Consider the following 17,269-nt stretch of genomic DNA (forward strand, 5'->3'; position numbering starts at 1 on the left):
TGTTCAAGATTCACTGGATGAACAAACTCTTGTAGTAATTAAGCTATTATTGATAAATAAATAAATAAATGTTATATTACTGCTTAACCAAATGCCATTCAGTGTTATAGTTCAAGAGGAATACACTCTGATATTCAAGACAAGTCCCCTTAAATGTTTTGAAGTGAATTTTGGAATCCAAAGACCAAGAGGCTTACTTAAAGTGCCACATTAAAATAAAATTTATTTACTTTAGCTAGTATACAATAGCACCATTAGGTATGTTCAATGAAGGGAGTAATGTTAAACATGTGAAAATTAATTTTATGACAACTGGTTTGCATTCATCATTTATTGGAAACATTTAATATGACAAAGTAATGTATACAGAATAATTTACAATAAATTTTATTTGAACACAGGACACAGAAAATTAAATAAATCTTAAAAATAAACGGGCCACACAACTCTCACTTTCAAAAGAAAGAGTTAATTCTACTTTCCTGTTAAAAATCTGCAGACTTCTTCCACAAACTCATTAGGTTTATCTGCATGTACCCAGTGTCCAGCACCGGGAATGTACTTGAAAGTTGCTGATGGGAAGATTTTCTTAATTTCCTGCTCATCTTCTTTTCTAGAGGAGGAAAAAATACTCCAATGCATTGCAACTAAATATACAGCATTAAGTATGTAAGTATACCAAGTACAAGGGCCCCCCCTACCCTGCGCGCGCGCGCGCGCGCGCGCGCGCGCGCGCGCGCGCGCACACACACACACACACACACACACACACACACACACACACACACACACACACAGAGAGAGAGAGAGAGAGAGAGAGAGAGAGAGAGAGAGAGAGAGAGAGAGAGAGTGCAATACTTATTGACATTAACAAACTAAAAGTAGGGTAAATTAGTTTCCAGACCAATATACCAATACAGGTAAAATACCTTACAGAACAATGCAAATTCATACATTAGTTATGTGGATTCTGACCAGTAATGACACAACTGAGCATTGCTGGTTGTATTGAAAATGACCACCGGCAGCGACAATACATGCTTCCTGTCTGGTATCAAATGACTGCTGCACACATGCTAGTGTCAGTGGAGGTCTTCGAGTAGGCTGCAGGAATATGTTATCATTGGATATAGTTGGTATGTCCTTGACGACAGCGCCTTTCAGCTTTCTCCACAGAAAAAAGCCTGCAGGTGTCAAATCCAGAAAATGTGTCAGCAAAGACACAGCATCCCTTCGTCCAAATGGGAAACAATTCATGAAGCTGTAATACTTCGTGCACTATGGGCTGGACAGCCATCATGTTGGTACCAGAGGTTCCTCCTACTCTATCGAGGACCATCTTCTAGCATCTGCAGACGATGGTATGCTAGGAGGCTGCGATACTTGGGTGCTTTCCATGTTCAGTCAGTCAGATATGGGCCTATGAGCTGATGGTTCACTATCCCACACCACACATCTACACTCTTTGGACGCTGACGTTCCATGTGACAAAGCCAACAGGGCTTGACGACAGATCGATAGTGCATGTTTTGGCAGTTCACATAGCCATGATAGGTAAATGTGGCATAATCACTAAAGAAGATGCATTTGAACGATCCTGTTATAATGCCCATGTATAGGAGTTCATGTGATTCTTATAATAGTTTCCATGCACCTCTTGATGGAGAGAGGTGTGATAGGGATGGAACCTATGTCGTTGGAGAATACATATGACACTTGCCTAAGTCATGCCATTTCCTCATGCGATTGTGTGGGAGCTAATGTACGAATCAATTGCAACAGCAGCAAGAATATTAATTTCCCCCTCTTCTGTTGTCACTTTGTCCTGTTATGTTATCTAGGTGTTACACTAACACTTTCATGTAACTGTTTGATGAGGATGATACATAATTGGCAAGATGACTTGCCACATACACCACACAAGAATGAACTGCATTCTTCCTACACTCTCCCTACACCATAAGCATGTCAGCTTTTTCTGCATCGGTAAATCCCATCATCCCTCCGAACCTACTGCTTGGACTGTCGCACACTGACTGATTAGCAAGTCGCATTGCACTCAAGCATCACACAAGCACACTGTAAGCAAACATAACATTGTACCAAGCAATTACACAGATTCAATGACACAAACATGTGTCGGTGTGGAAACGCTGCACAATATCATATCTCGTAAATGGCTTGCACTAGACTCCTGCAATGAACACCAGTGACATTCTAATTTACCCTACTTACAGTTTGTTAATGTCAATAGACATTGGTCCATTTGCACAACAAATACTCTTTCTAAGTATTATTACAATATGTGTATACTCTAGCAATATGAACCTGACTATCAAGCCAACATCAATAGCAAGTTCCATTTCCCCAATATCCATGGTGCAAATATATATATTAGAAGGAAACTTCCACGTGGGAAAAAATATATCTAAAAACAAAGATGATGTGACTTACCAAACGAAAGCGTGGCATGTCGATAGACACACAAACAAACACACTGTGTGTGTGTGTGTGTGTGTGTGTGTGTGTGTGTGTGTGTGTGTGTGTGTGAGTGCGTGCGCGCGAGCGCGCATGTATAATAGAGAGAGAGAGAGAGAGAGAGAGAGAGAGAGAGAGAGAGACTGTTTCAATTATAGTGGAAATTGTCATGACCGCAATGGAATTATTGCTCTCTAGTCAGTATAAAATATTTTGCTAAAAGACAGCAAGCAGTAATCTGCACAGTAAAAGCACAAAAAACTGGTGGTTCATCACCAGAAAAGGAACCCACTATCTGAATAGCATTGCCTTTTTCAGACTGTGTATCTGAAAATCACTTGTTCCCTCCTGGGTGGCTTAAGTGAGAACAAGTCATATACCAGGTGTTTCAAAATGAGTAGCAGCGTCCTAAGACTTTGCAGCATTCCTTACATTCAACTTACACTTATAAATAATACATCAAATGAAAGAGCAACAATTTTGTTTGTATATCTGTGTGTATGTGCATGCACTGTTTCCGTGTCTTCTGCTAGAATGCGCTAGTAGCAAATATTGCAACCAGTGAACAGAAAGCTTTTAGTGTTTTATGGTTTGCAAGGACAGAATCTGTTGTTACAGTACAATGTGCATTCTGTAGTAAGTTCCACAGTAATCTCCAAATGACATCATCCATAGGTGAATTAGTAATTTAACTGATGTCTGTGGGAGACTTAAGGAGATGCTGACAAATAGGTCCTTATCTTTGCAGTTGTTACAAGCTCTAAATCATACAAACTGCAGTTTATATGCCAACTTTGCAAATGAATGTTGTTGCATGATGACAAAGACTTTCTGAATTGTATCGTCTCCAGTAATGAATCAACATTTTACTTAAGTGGCAGTGTGAACACGCACAATGTGTGCATCCTGGGGTCAGCAGATCCCCACGAAATGGCACAGCTGCATTGAGACTCCCCTGAATTTAATATTTTTTGTTCCATTTCATCATGGAAAGTTTATGGGCCTTTCTTTTTCGATGAAGAAACTGCAACTTGTGTTTCTTATCTTTATGTGCTTCAACTACATCTGTTCCTGCATTTGAAGAAGCTGAACGATTGAGTTTTATTTGGCAGCAAGATGGTGCACTGCCACACTCGATAACTCTGTACACAACTGGTTAAACAATGTTATACTCAACCACTGGATAGCTTGCAAGGGCCAAATGACAGAGTTTGTTTTTCTTGGCCCCCACGCTCACTCTATCTGACAACAAGCGATTTATACTTTTGACTACAAATCAAAATAATCAGGGTCCCAGGTTCAAAACTCACCATTGCTTAAATTTTGAATAAAAATCATCAGCAATGGTGGGCAAAGACTTCTGGCATAAGAAGTCACTCTCGTGCTGCTAATGGCCCAGCCAGAGAGTGTGGACGAGTGGACAGCAGTTCAGGACACACTCTTGCCCTTGAGGTGGGAAACTGTCCCTATAAGATGGAAGAATCAGCAATGATCAATGGCTTGAGGATGCAAAAGGCAATGGAAATTACTGCATTAAAATTACATTTGTGTATCCAAGCAATGTGGCTTCTAACTGAAAAAGTGTCAATGATCTTTCCACCTGCAAATGATTCCAGACAAGCCCCCATTCGGATCTCCAGGAGGGGACTACCAAGGGAGAGGCAACCACGAGAAAAAGAGTGAATAATAAATGTAAACCTAATGTTCTATGAGTCAGAGCATGAAATGCCAGAAGTTTGAACATGGTAGGGAACCTAGAAAATCTGAAAAGGGAAATGCAGAGGCTCAATCTAGATACAGCGGGGACCAGTGAAGTAACATCGAAAGAAGACAAGCATTTCTGATCAGATGTGTAAGGGTAATATCAACAGCAGCAAAAACATGGTATAATGGGAGAAGAGTTCATCATCATGGATATGAAGGCAGGGCAGATAGTGAGTTGCTGTGAACAGTTCAGTGAGAGGATTGTTATCATAATTGAGAACAAATCAATACCAACAAGAATAGTTCAGGTATGCATGCCAACATCACACGCAGATGATGAAGAGAGAGAGAGCGTTTATGAGGCTACTGAATAGATAATTCAGTATGTAAAGGAAAATGAAATCTAACAGTCAAGCAGGACTGGAAAGTGGTTGTAGGGAGGCAGTGGAGAAAGGGTTATTGGAGAATAAGGGCTTGATAGTAGGAAGAACAGAGGAGAAAGACTAATTGAGTTCTGCAATAAATAGCAGTAATAACAAATATTCTCTTCAAGAATAACAAGAAGAGGAGGTATGCTTGGAAAAGGATGGGAGATACAGGAAGATTCCAGTTACATCGTGTTCGTGCAGTGATTCCGAAATCAGATATTGGATTGTAAAGCATACCCAAGAACGGAGATAGACTATGATCCAATTTAATTATAATGAAGAATAGGCTGAAGTCTAAGAAATTAGTCCAGAAGAATCAAAACATAAAGAAGTGGGATACAGAAGTACTACTGAAGAGATACATTAGAAGTTCTCTGATGCTACAGATACTGTGACAATAAATAGCTCAGTTGACAGCTTTTGTAGAGGAATGGGCATCTCTAGAAAGGGCAATCGCAGAAGCTGGAATGAGAAACTTAAGTAGAAGGATGATAACTATGAATAAATCATGGTTAACAGAAGAAATACTTCAGTGGATCGACAAAAGGAGGAAGTCCAAAAATGTGCAGGGAAATTCAGGAACACAGAAATACAAGTCATTTAGGAATGTAATAAATAGGAAGTGCAGGGAAACTAAGGTGAAACAACTGCATGAAAAATGTAAAGAAATCTAAAAAGAAAAGGTAGTCGGAAGAATGCACTCAGCAAGCAGAAGTAAAACAAGCTTCGGTGAAATTACAAGCAAGGGCAGTAACATTAAGAGCACAATGGGATTCCACTGTTTAATACAGAGGAGAGAGTGGATGAGTGGAAAGAGTACACTGTTGGCCTCTATGAGACAGAGGACTTGGCTAATGACATGATAGAAGAAGAAACATGAGCTGACGGGGAACAGAGAGGTGATCCAATATTATCATCACTGTTTGAAAGAGTTTTGTTTTTGTTTTGTTTTAGGGCACAAAAACAAGTGGGGTCATACACACCCAAGTCAAAACTATAGAACATGAAGACAGAGAGGAGTTAAAAAAACTACTGTATGTCAAGCCCAATTGACATAAAAGAAGACAGCTAAAAGCAGGGACATGAAGAAAGGGCTACAAACAGCACTATACAGAAATGGAGGTCCAAAACTAAAAATTAAGTGATCTTCCCAATATTGCTTCAGATAAAAAGTGAAAAGCAGTCAACAGCCCATGCAGCATCGGGCAGTTAAAACTTGGGTGCAATGTGTACAGAGAGCACCACTTATCAAATAACGATGGCTAAAAAGGCAGTGCCCAATACACAACCTAGTTAAAATGACCTCCTCCTGGTGGAAGAGCCAAGAGGAGGTCGTCCAACCCACTGGGAGAGGCTTAATAATCCAGAGTTTACTCCCTTGAAGAGAGGACCAATGACAATGCTAAAGGAACACAACCTCCTGACAGACGGCAACACAGACATCACTGGAGGGAATATAGGAACTAGTGGGCTGAGATACGATGACAGCAGCCTTGTTTCCTGGCAGACCGACATGACCAGGAACCCACATAAACATCACAGCGGCTCCACCAAGAGTGAGCAAGTGACAGTTTTCCTGGACCCGTTGCATTCAAGGGATGGGAAGCGAATGAAGACCAAGATTAACGCAGGCCACTTCACGAAGCCAAGGTGTTGAAGGGTTCACACCCACTGGGAAAGTTGCAGGTAGTGTGAAGTCAAGCCGCTGGAACAATTGCCGAAAGCAAACTCCAGGAGGTGACAGAGAAGGGGAATGCACTGTATACTGGCGATCAAAGGGATCATCGAAGAAGGAGGCATAGGATGAGTGGCCACGCATGGTAGACAAACAGCCAACAAACCTGCCGAGGAGAAAGTCATGGTGGTAGGACAGTGATAGTTCAGCGACTTCAGCATACAGCCTCTCAACCGGGCTAGGGTAAAAGGCGCCAGTGGCCAAATGGATGCCACAATAGAGGATAGTGTTAATATAGCATAAGAGGGATGGACGTGCAGATGCGGAAACAAGGCACCCATAGTCTAGTTTCGAATGGACACGGAACCAGTACAAACGGAGGAGGGTAGTTTGATCGGCACCCCAAAAAGTACCATTGAGGACACACAAGACATTGAGGGACCGCGTACAGCAGGCTGCCAGGTAAGACGCATGGGACGACAAAGAGTGTTGTTTCCTATTGAGCATGAGCCCCAGGAATTTCGTAGTTTCAACAAACGGAAGATCAACAGGCCCAAGATGTAAAGATGGTGGGAGAAACAAACTGAGCTGCAAGAAATTCATGCAGATGGTTTTGTCAGTTATATGCTCTTGGCTTCTAATGGATGATACAACTGTTCCCACTCAGAAACAATAACATTAAAGGTGCTGAGGTGCCTGTTCTGTGAGGTTAGAGTGGGGTCCAATAATGCCATATGCACCCACGTCTATTTCTGTGAGCCACAGTATGGTGCATTGCAGAGGGTTTCAATAGCAAACTTCTATTTGAGCACAACACCTCTCTTTTTTGAACTTGCCACTGGAGTTTGTAGAGAATCTCCATGAGGCTGTCATGGACTTTGTTGGATCTTATCTAACTCTTCTATTAATGCAAACTGGTGAGGATATCAGACTGAGAGTGATGTTCAAAAACTGATCAAATAAGTGTTTTGTAAGCCACATCTTAAATGGATGAATTACATTTCCTTGAGATTCCTCCACAATGAATCTCAGCTTGACATCCAATTTTCCTAAAATTTGTTTCATGTGACCATTCTACTTTAGGTCATTCTGGACGGTTACTCGTACATATTTTACAGCAATTAATGTATCCAGTACTTATTGCCAATGGCATAATCATACAGAAGTGGATTTATTTGCCCACTTATGCTACACTGATTTATGTTCAATGACAACTGCAACACCCTCCAGTAACTACCGATCCTCTGCAGATTTCCTACATTTCACTACAGTCTTCTGGTGTTGCTACCTTGCTATAGATGATCGCATCATCTGTGAACAGCCTAACTGAGATTCCAGTGTTATGCTCTAGAACATTTACAGTCTTATCACATTTCCTCAGGGTGCTCCTGAAATTACATATGTAGATATTGTTCTATTAAGAGTGATGTGTTGGCTTCTGTCTGCAAGGAAGTCCTGAAGCCTGTTAAAAATATGGTCAAACAATCAATATATTCATATTTTATTCATTAAATGACAGTGCAGAACTATATCAAATGCTTTCCTGAAGAAGTCAACAGAACAACTTCAATCTGGGTGCCATTGTCTACAACACTCTGGATCTCATGAAGACAGAATGAGCCGAGTTTCACAAGATCTCCATTTGTGGAAATCCATGTTGATTTTCACAGGAGTTTTTTGTTCCCACAATATGCGAGCATAATACATGTTCCCTAATTCTACAACAAAGTGATGTATCAGTGATATAATTATCTGCATCTGTCTTATGACCCTTCTTGAGAACTGGAATGACCTGCAATTTTCCAGTTGCTTGGGACCCTTTCTTGTTCCAGCAACCTATGGTAAACTACTGTTAGAAGAGAAGCAAGATTTTTTGATAATCTCTGCAAAATCTCTCGTGTATTTCATCCAAATCATGATGCCTTTCCACTATTAAGCCATTGTAATTGTTTTTTATGATCACTCCTTTTAATATCTGTCATTTTATTGTTCATATGATCGAATGGAGGAGGAGATATGGTTTAACATCCCGTCGACAATGAGGTCATTAGAGATGGAGCACATCTCAGATTGAGGAAGATAAAGAAGAAAATCAGCTGTGTTCTTTTGAAGGAACCATCCTGGCATTTGTCTTAAGCAATTTAGGGAAATCGCAGAAAATCTAAATCAGGTTGGCCAGATGCAGGATTGAACCATTGTCCTCCTGAATGCAAGAATGGGGTGCCAACCACTGCACTACACCACTCAGTGTGACCGAAAGGAGCAACCGTATTATGCTTTTTCACGGTGGAAGTGTTTTGAAGGACTGAATTCAGAATTTTGGTCTTCTTTTTTCTTTTGTTTTGTTGCCAGTATCATCACTGAGTGACTGAACATATGAACTGAATATACGTAATGACTTCACATAAACTTATCAGAGTTTTTAGTTAGATCAGATGGCAATATTTTACTTTCACATTCATTGAACATTTTCTTCAAACTGCTTTCTTTAAGCTTTTTTTTTTTTTTTTTTTTTTTTGATTCATTTTGCTAGTTACCTAGGTTTTGACTTCACTTACACCTGTGATGAAGCTCTCTTTGCTTATGTAGCAACATTCTACCATGGTTATTTAACCACGGGGTGTCTTCCCACTACATTAAAATCATGCTCAACACATACTCGTTTAAGGTGTATCAAACACTGCTTTTGAATTTTATCCATTTGTGCTCCACATTTCCATCCTCCAAACTGAATATTTTATGCTGGCTACACAAATACTTTGCAATTTGCATCCTGTCACTCTTGCTAAACAAAAATATTTTTCTACATTTCTTAACATTCCTTATAACGTCTTTAGTGATTGATGCTGTCACAGCCTGATGATCACTGAACCATCCTGAACATTAACTGATTTGATAAGTTCAGGACTGTCTGTTGCTAGGAGATGTAAGACATTGTGGTATGAGTTTGTTCTCTAAGTATCTGCTCAAGCTAATTTACAAAACCTTCTGAATAATCTTACATGAATCTGTCTCCGAAACCAGCTGTGATTAAATTGAAGTCTTCCCCCTGTCACAATAGCATGATAAGGAAACTTATTCATGATATTCAGCAAGTTCTCTCTGAAATACTCTGCCAGAACAACTTCTGATGTAGGTATTCAATAAAGGCATCTGTTTGTCACGTTTAACCCACCAATAGTTTATGATTTGTTATTAATGAAAACTTTGATCCAAATAGACAGACATGGACATTCCTGATGCCAAACAATATGATCGAAACCTACATCTCGATTTGTGAGAAGTCTCATTGTGCTGGTTCCAGTGGTTTCGATGAATAGGTGATGGGCTGTTTTGAGTTGTTTTCATTCCTGTGCATAAATGCTGCCTCAATGCCATAAGGAGAAGTGACAGCTGTCAATGTTAAGGACATTGGGGGATATTTTAGGGGTCATATCTGTCAGCATTGTACTTTATCTTGCCCTTCTTTGAGACTGCTGGTGCCATACGGTCATCAGCAAGAGATGACTTAGTCTGCTTCATTGCGGGTCATCCGTCCTGGCGCCACCCACTCTGATCAGGGGCTCTCCCCATGGGTGCCACCTGGCCACAGCAGAGGCTACCTGGCATGATGGCTGTTGCCGGCCCCACCACAACAGACTGGCTACTGTGCTGGATACTGGGTGCAGAGAAATCCAATGTCTTGGGGGTGAAAGAGGACAGGAGACAACGGAAGAAGATGACATACCCTGGACAGTGTCCTCACCCATATAGTTGAATTGCAGGTGGAGATGCAAAGCCATGACGAGAGGTTCAGGAGATCAAATCTAAGGGCACTATGGACAACTCGTGCACCATGTAAGGCATCCTTCTCTATATGGCCTGCACTTCTGTAGAATTTGGAAAGTGGCAGGTCAAACCATAAAATGGGACCTGAACTTACAGAGCTGAAAAGTGAGAGACTCCTTTTATTTGCCTCTTACGACAGGCAGGGCCTATTCTAACCCCTGGACCCGCGCTGGGTTACATTTGTGATTCTTAATCTAAAGGCAGCTGCAAATATCCAACTGCCAGGTAAATTCAGAGTCAACTATCCCAGCAGCCTGGGATCAGTAGAGTTCTTGTTTTAATGCTGCACATAGAGTGACGAATAAGTCACTGTATTTGGGTGGTGGGTGGTGACCACCTTTGAAGTCTCATGCACAGCCCAAGTTTGATAGTTTGATTTAAATGTAGGTGCAAATGCATAACAAAACTCACCCATTTCCTAAAATGGGACTGCGTGCGAAATGACTTCGACTTCACAGGAGACAGAAAACTCAAATGCTGTAGAAATGTCTGAGGTGAAAATGTTGGTAGCTGAAGGATGACCACTGATGAATAATGTGACCGAGAACATGACCTGTTAGTTGGCCTTAGTAACTGAGAAATGACCAGAAGGGGGATGGAACTGCCCTAAAAGCTACCAAATACCAAGACAATTACCTGATTAATCAGTGAAACTGTGGTCCCAGGATCCACTTGAACAAAGACTTGGTTGGAAATCCTAAGATACAGGAACAATTTCCACACTAGAGGCTACAGACTGCAGCACACATATGGTTCCTTGCTGCAGGATTATAGCAGATACCCAATTCCATCACACTGACCTAGGGTGCCCCTCTTCCCCAAAGTGTGTTCAGTGTACCCATCAATCTGGACACACTGCTCGTAACTGAGTACCTGACAATGGCAACACGTCTGATCAACCAAATATTGTGGCCACTGGACAGTATGAACTGGTACTACACCTATGGACTGTTTGTCATGAGGTGTTCACCAGCCATCCAATTTCAGTGCTGCTGTGTGCACTTCTAGATCTGGAGTCAGCTGAAAAAAAAAAGTCAGGATAAGAAACTTTGCAGTCTGAGTCTGTGCATATGAAATTGCATTTGTAGCTCAGTTTTTACAAATCAGTTACCCAAGAAGGGTATGTTTGTGGCATTTGTGGAACTCTAAACCTGAGGTAACAACATGATACCTCTGGGAATAGTAATTAGTCATATGTGAGCATATGTCGGTGACCGAGAGAGAGCATCTTGGTTGAGCAGTGGTACTAACTTCCCAACTAGGATATATGTTTCTGGTGATGTCCATGACAAAAACAACAACTGCTCTCATGAGTCTTCTTTAACCTGATGCACTGTGAAATGTAGACTCAGGAGACATGCACATGTCCCTATCTTCCTTACTAGGACATATGTGAGTGCCTCCTGCCAAGTGCCCTAAGGTTTGGAATGATTGGCTCTTCTGCACAGTAAATTTGTGCATCAGTACCTGCAGCAACTTCTGTAAAAACCCTGTCCGCTGCTACTGCTCCACAAGACAAATCAATATGGCTTCCATGATACTAAAGAATGTGCTGCTTCCTTGTCATCAACATTGTGACCAGGAGGTGACACAGTCATAGATGTAGTAAGAACAAAATAACTCAAGACAAAAGACAGTGATTAAAGATAAGTGAACAACAACCAAACAGGTTCAAAAGATGGACCAAGACAATGTGATAATGCAGTAGAGTCAATCCGGAGTCACATGTCAGCAAATATACACAACAAAAGTGAATATTAGAGTCATGAATCACCAACCCTACTTCTCTCTACCATGGCAAGGGTTACTGGCCGGAGCATTCACATGAAGAATATGGGTAACTGTAGTGCTTCACAGGTACTGTTGCTGCCTTTTGGCTGTCTAAGTTGTCTTCTTACAGCAGGCATTAAAATTTGCTGGGCCAGGATACAAGAGGATATATGTGGGAATAAGTTGGTGGAAGCCCCACATGCAGATTTGTATGACAATGAATGCTTTCAAGTAGTATCATGTCTTCTAAACAAAACAAAAAAAACTGATACATGAAAGAGGAAAGTGTGCTGAAGCATCCCCAGGATGATTAGGAAATTAACCTTGGACATCCTGACTATGTAGTTTGCTGTCTGTGGAGAAGATAATATTATAAACTAAACCAGAGGCTGAAAGCTTATGGATCCCAGGAAATCCCACTCCAAGCGACCTGTGAAAAGGCTGGCATAGGAAGGAGCCATCCTGGTTCCCACGGCCACACCCCTGATGTTTGTATGTCTTCCCCTCAAAGGTGAAATAGCTGTTGGTAAGTATAAAGTTGATTTAAGTGAGCACGAAGGATGTCATAGGATTGGAATCAGGTGGCCACTTACTGAGGAAGTGTTCAGCAGCAGAGAGACCATTGAACATGGGGGATGTTGGTAAAGAGGGAGGTGGCATCAATGGTGACAAGCAAGGCGTGTGGTGGGAGTGGGGTGGGCACAGATTTCAAACTATTTAGGAAATGGTTGGTGTTTTTAATATAAGAGGGAAGTCTTTGTACTATGGTTTCAGGTGGTGATCACCTATGGTAAATGTACAAGATTCTCTCACTCTAGTGTTTCCAGTCAGTACCGCTTAAAACATCCAAGAGAGTTCCCTACACAACATTTCATTCGAGCTGTAAAGTGCTGGATTTGATCACTTCCTGGGGCTGCTTGGCTGAAAGGAAGGGGAAACTAGAGTTTCCCGAGGGCATGCAGTTTTACTGTATGGTTAAATGATGGTGGCGTTCCCTCGAGTAAAATATTCCGGAGGTAAAATAGTGCCCCATTCAGATCTCTGGGCAGGAACTACTCAGGAGGATGTTGTTATCAAGAGAAAGAAAACTGGCATTCTACGGATCAGAGTGTGAAACGTCACATCTCTTAATTGGACAGGTAGGTTAGAAAATTTAAAAAGGGAAATGGATAGGTTAAAATTAGATATAGTCAGAATAATTAAAGTTCGGTGGCAGGAGGAACAATACTTATGGTCAGGTGAATACAGGGTTATAAATGCAAAATCAAATAGGGGTTATGCAGGAGTAGGTTTAATAATGAATAAAGAAATGGGAATGCAGGTAAGCTACTTCAAACACCATAGTGAACATATTATTGTAGCCAAGATAGACACAAAGCCCATGCCTACCACAGTAGCACAAGTTTATATGCCAACTTGCTCCGCAGATGATGAAGAGATTGAAGAAATGTATGATGCGATAAAAGAAATTATTCAGGTAGTGAAGGGAGATGAAAATTCAATAGTCATGGGGGACTGGAATTTGATAGTAGGAAAAGAAAGTGAAAGAAAAGTAGTAGGTGAATATGGAATGGGGTTAAGGAATGAAAGAGGAAGCCGCCTGGTAGAATTTTGCAGAGCATAACTTAACCATAGCTAACACTTGGTTTAAGAATCATGAAGGAAGATTGTACACGTGAAAGAGACCTGGAGACACTGGAAGGTTTCAGATAGATTATATAATGGTAAGACAGATATAAGAAACATGTTTTAAATTGTATTTTCAGGGGCAGATGTGGACTCTGACCACAATTTACTGGTTATGAACTGTGGATTAAAACTGAAGGAACTGCAAAAAGGTGGGAATTTAAGGACATGGGACCTGGTTAAACTGAAAGAACTAAAGGTTGTAGAGAGTCTCAGAGAGAGCATTAAGGAACAAGAACGGAGGAAGGAAATACAGTAGAAGAAGAATGGGTAGCTTTGAGAGATGAAATAGTGAAGACAGCAGAGAATCAAGTAGGTAAAAAGACGAGTGCTAGTAGAAATCCTTGGGTAACAGAAGAAATATTGAGTTTAATTTATGAAAGGAGAAAATATAAAAATGCAGCAGATGAAGCAGGCGAAAAGGAATACAAATGATTCAAAAATGAGATCGACAGGAAGTGCAAAATGACTAAGCAGGGATGGCTAGAGGACAAATTTAAGGATGTAGAGGCCTATATCACTACAGGGTAAGATAGATAATGCCTACAGGAAAATTAAAGAGACATTTGAAGAAGAGAGAACCACCTGCATGAATATTAAGAGCTCAGATGGAAAACCAGTTCTAAGCAAATAAGGAAAATCAGAAAGATGGAAGGAGTATATAGAGGGTCTATACAAGGCTGATGTACTTGAGGGCAATATTATGGAAATAGAATAGGACATACGTGAAGATGAAATGGGAGATATGATACTGCATGAAGAATTTGACAGAGCACTGAAAGATCTAAGCTGAAGCAAGGCCCGAGGAGTAGACAACACTCCATTAGAATTACTGATAGACTTGGGAGAGCCAGCCATGACAAAACTCTACCATCTGGTGAGCAAGATGTATGAGACAGGCAAAATACCCTCAGACTTCAAGAAGAATATAATAATTCCAATCTTAAAGAAAGCATGTGTAGACAGGCGTGAAAATTACAAAACTATAGGTTTTAAGTCACGGCTGCAAAATACTAACACAAATTCTTTACAGACAAATGGGAAAACTGGTAGAAGCCGACCTAGGGGAAGATCAATTTGGACTCCATAGAAACACTGGAACACACAAGGCAATACTGACCCTAAGACTTATCTTAAAAGATAGATTAAGAACAGGCAAACATATGTTTCTAGTACTTGTAGAATTAGAGAAGGCATTTGACAATGCTGACTGGAATACTCTCTTTCAAATTCTGAAGGTGGCAGGGATAGAATACAGGGAGAAAAAGGCTATTTACAATCTATATAAAAACTAGATGGCAATTATAAGAGTTGAGGGCATGAATAGGAAGCAGTGGTTGGGAAGGGAGTGAGACAGGGTTGTAGCTTATTCCCGATGTTATTCAATCTGTATATTGAGCAAGCAGTAAAGGAAACACAAGAAAAATTTGGAGTATGAATTAAAATCCATGGAGAAGAAATAAAAACTGTGAGGTTTGCCAATGACATTTTAATTCTGTCTGAGACAGCAAAGGATCTGGAAGAGCAGTTTAATGGAATGAACAGTCTCTTGAAAGGAGGATATAAGATGAACCTCAAAAAAAGCAAAATGAGGATAATGGAATGTAGTCCAATTATATCATGTGATGCTGAGGGAATTAGATTAGGGAACGAGATGCTTAAACTAGCAGATGAGTTTTGCTTTCTGGGGACCAAAATAACTGATGATGGTCGAAGTAGCGAGGATATAAAATGTAGACTGGTGATGGCAAGGAAAGCATTTAGAAGAAGAGAAATTTGTTAACATCAAATACAGACTTAAGTGTGGGGAAGTCTTTTCTGAAAGTATTTGTATAGAGTGTAGGATTGTGTGGAAATGAAACATGGACAACAAATAGTTTAGACAAGAATGGAATAGATGCTTTCAAAATGTGGTGCTACAGAAGAATGCTGAAGATTAGATGGGTAGATTATGTAACTAATGAGGTGGTACTGAATAGAATTAGAAGGAAAAAAAGTTGTGGCACAACTCGACTAGAAGAAAGTATGGGTTTTGTAGGACACACTATGAGGCATCACGTGATCACCAATTTAGTATTTGAGGGAAGCATGGTGGGTAAAAATCATAGAGAGAGACCAAAAGCTGAATACACTAAGCAGATTCAGAAAGATGTAGATTGCAGTATTTGCTCAGAGATAAAGGAGCTTGCACAGGATAGAGTAGCATGGAGAGCTGCATCAAACCCGTCTCTGAACTGAAGATCACAACAATAACAACTGGGCCTGCCATATGATCAGTAAAATCTACCTCCTCAATGTTCTTTGAACTGAATTCCAAATGACTATCTCCATCAATGCATGGTGACAATAGAATTAGATCCTGATTTACAGTACAGTGATTGTAAAGAAAATTAATATGCCAGTGTAGTTTACATAATGTGTGTTGGAGTTCTGTGGAGGCATCCCTGCTTCAATACAGCAGCCAGGAATTATATCCTATGTTGTCCAATTCATGCTGATGAGTTCCTGAGCTCTTGTTTTAAGTGATTAAGCCTGAAAAACCTTGCAAGTACTACTACTTGTTCTTTCAAGTCAATTGTCTTGCTTTTATTCCAAAGATGAAAAATGCTCTGATATTCAGTGAACAGCACTTATAATTGAACAATTACACTGCTAAATGCAGAGCAACATATGTTGTGTCATCATTGGAAAGAAAATTCCTTATGCAAAGGTCCTACAGGACTCTTGTATAAATGTTGATTTAAGTCTGCTTCTTCACTTATGGTAACCAAATGTCAAAGATAAGTAACAATGAAGTACAAAACACAGTCCATAAGAAAACAGTAGTGCAGGGTGATTGTCAATAGGTACACTGGAGAGCCTGCTGTAAACATCAGCTGATTGCAACATGTGACACTATGATGGTCCATACCAGTCCTCAGATCTGTTGCAGGTGCTCTGTCACATGCCACTGACATATAAATGCTTCTGCACCATGCCTAGTGACCTCCTCTGACATAAATGTATTATACTGATTAATTCATTGATATGTCTGGTGGGATTACGAGAAGTGTTGTAGTGGATCACAACTGTAATGCGATCCATCCAATCCTTGGATTCTGTCTCACTACTCAACTCCACTGAGCAACCATCATGGCAACTTCACCACATTGTGGACTGTTCTATGGATAGCTACATCCAAATGGGGAAGTGGGCGCTATCATGTGAGTGTTCTACTTTTCACTGAGTAGTGTCCGAGAGTTCAGAGGATTATGATGAGAGCTGAATGGTAAAGAATGATCCACATCATAGAGTTGACAAATGTATCAGTTATCATACTGAGAAGATGTAATTGCTCTGATAATATGAATCACTTTGTGTGTATTACTCCCTCCAGTAGAGACAACTGGTAAGAGCCATTGTGAAATAATTGCTAAAGGAAACGCACAAAGTGCTTGGATATTTATTATGAGAGTGGCACAATGTTTGCATTTCATACTGCTTGATACAAAGGGTGTTCAATAAGTTTTGCACACTCATCTCTAATTTTTTAATTTTTTTCAGGAGGAGAATGAAATTTTTTGTGAACATACTTGGAACATTTAGCTATAAGTTGTTGTATAAAAGTATTTTCTTTTATTTACAGGTGAGCCATAATGGACCATGAAGTAGCTGTCTGGTTGCAACAACAGTTGGTGATGGAGACCCTCTTCAAGAGCAG

The 17,269-nt window shown here is 40.4% G+C and overlaps 1 protein-coding gene across 1 annotated transcript in view; it reads right to left on the bottom strand.

Annotated features, from left to right (window-relative positions):
• Positions 1 to 313: 313 nt before the first annotated feature.
• LOC126418452 (protein ABHD11-like) overlaps positions 314 to 17,269 on the bottom strand; it is a 70,353-nt gene continuing 53,397 nt past the window's right edge. Inside the window, exon 6 of the mRNA XM_050085217.1 lies at positions 314 to 613. Coding sequence (XP_049941174.1) covers positions 475 to 613 — 139 coding nt within the window. The 3' untranslated portion in view covers positions 314 to 474. The remainder of the gene's footprint in view (positions 614 to 17,269) is intronic.

Source organism: Schistocerca serialis, chromosome 9 (genome assembly GCF_023864345.2).
Source record: "Schistocerca serialis cubense isolate TAMUIC-IGC-003099 chromosome 9, iqSchSeri2.2, whole genome shotgun sequence".
NCBI lineage: Eukaryota > Metazoa > Arthropoda > Insecta > Orthoptera > Acrididae > Schistocerca > Schistocerca serialis.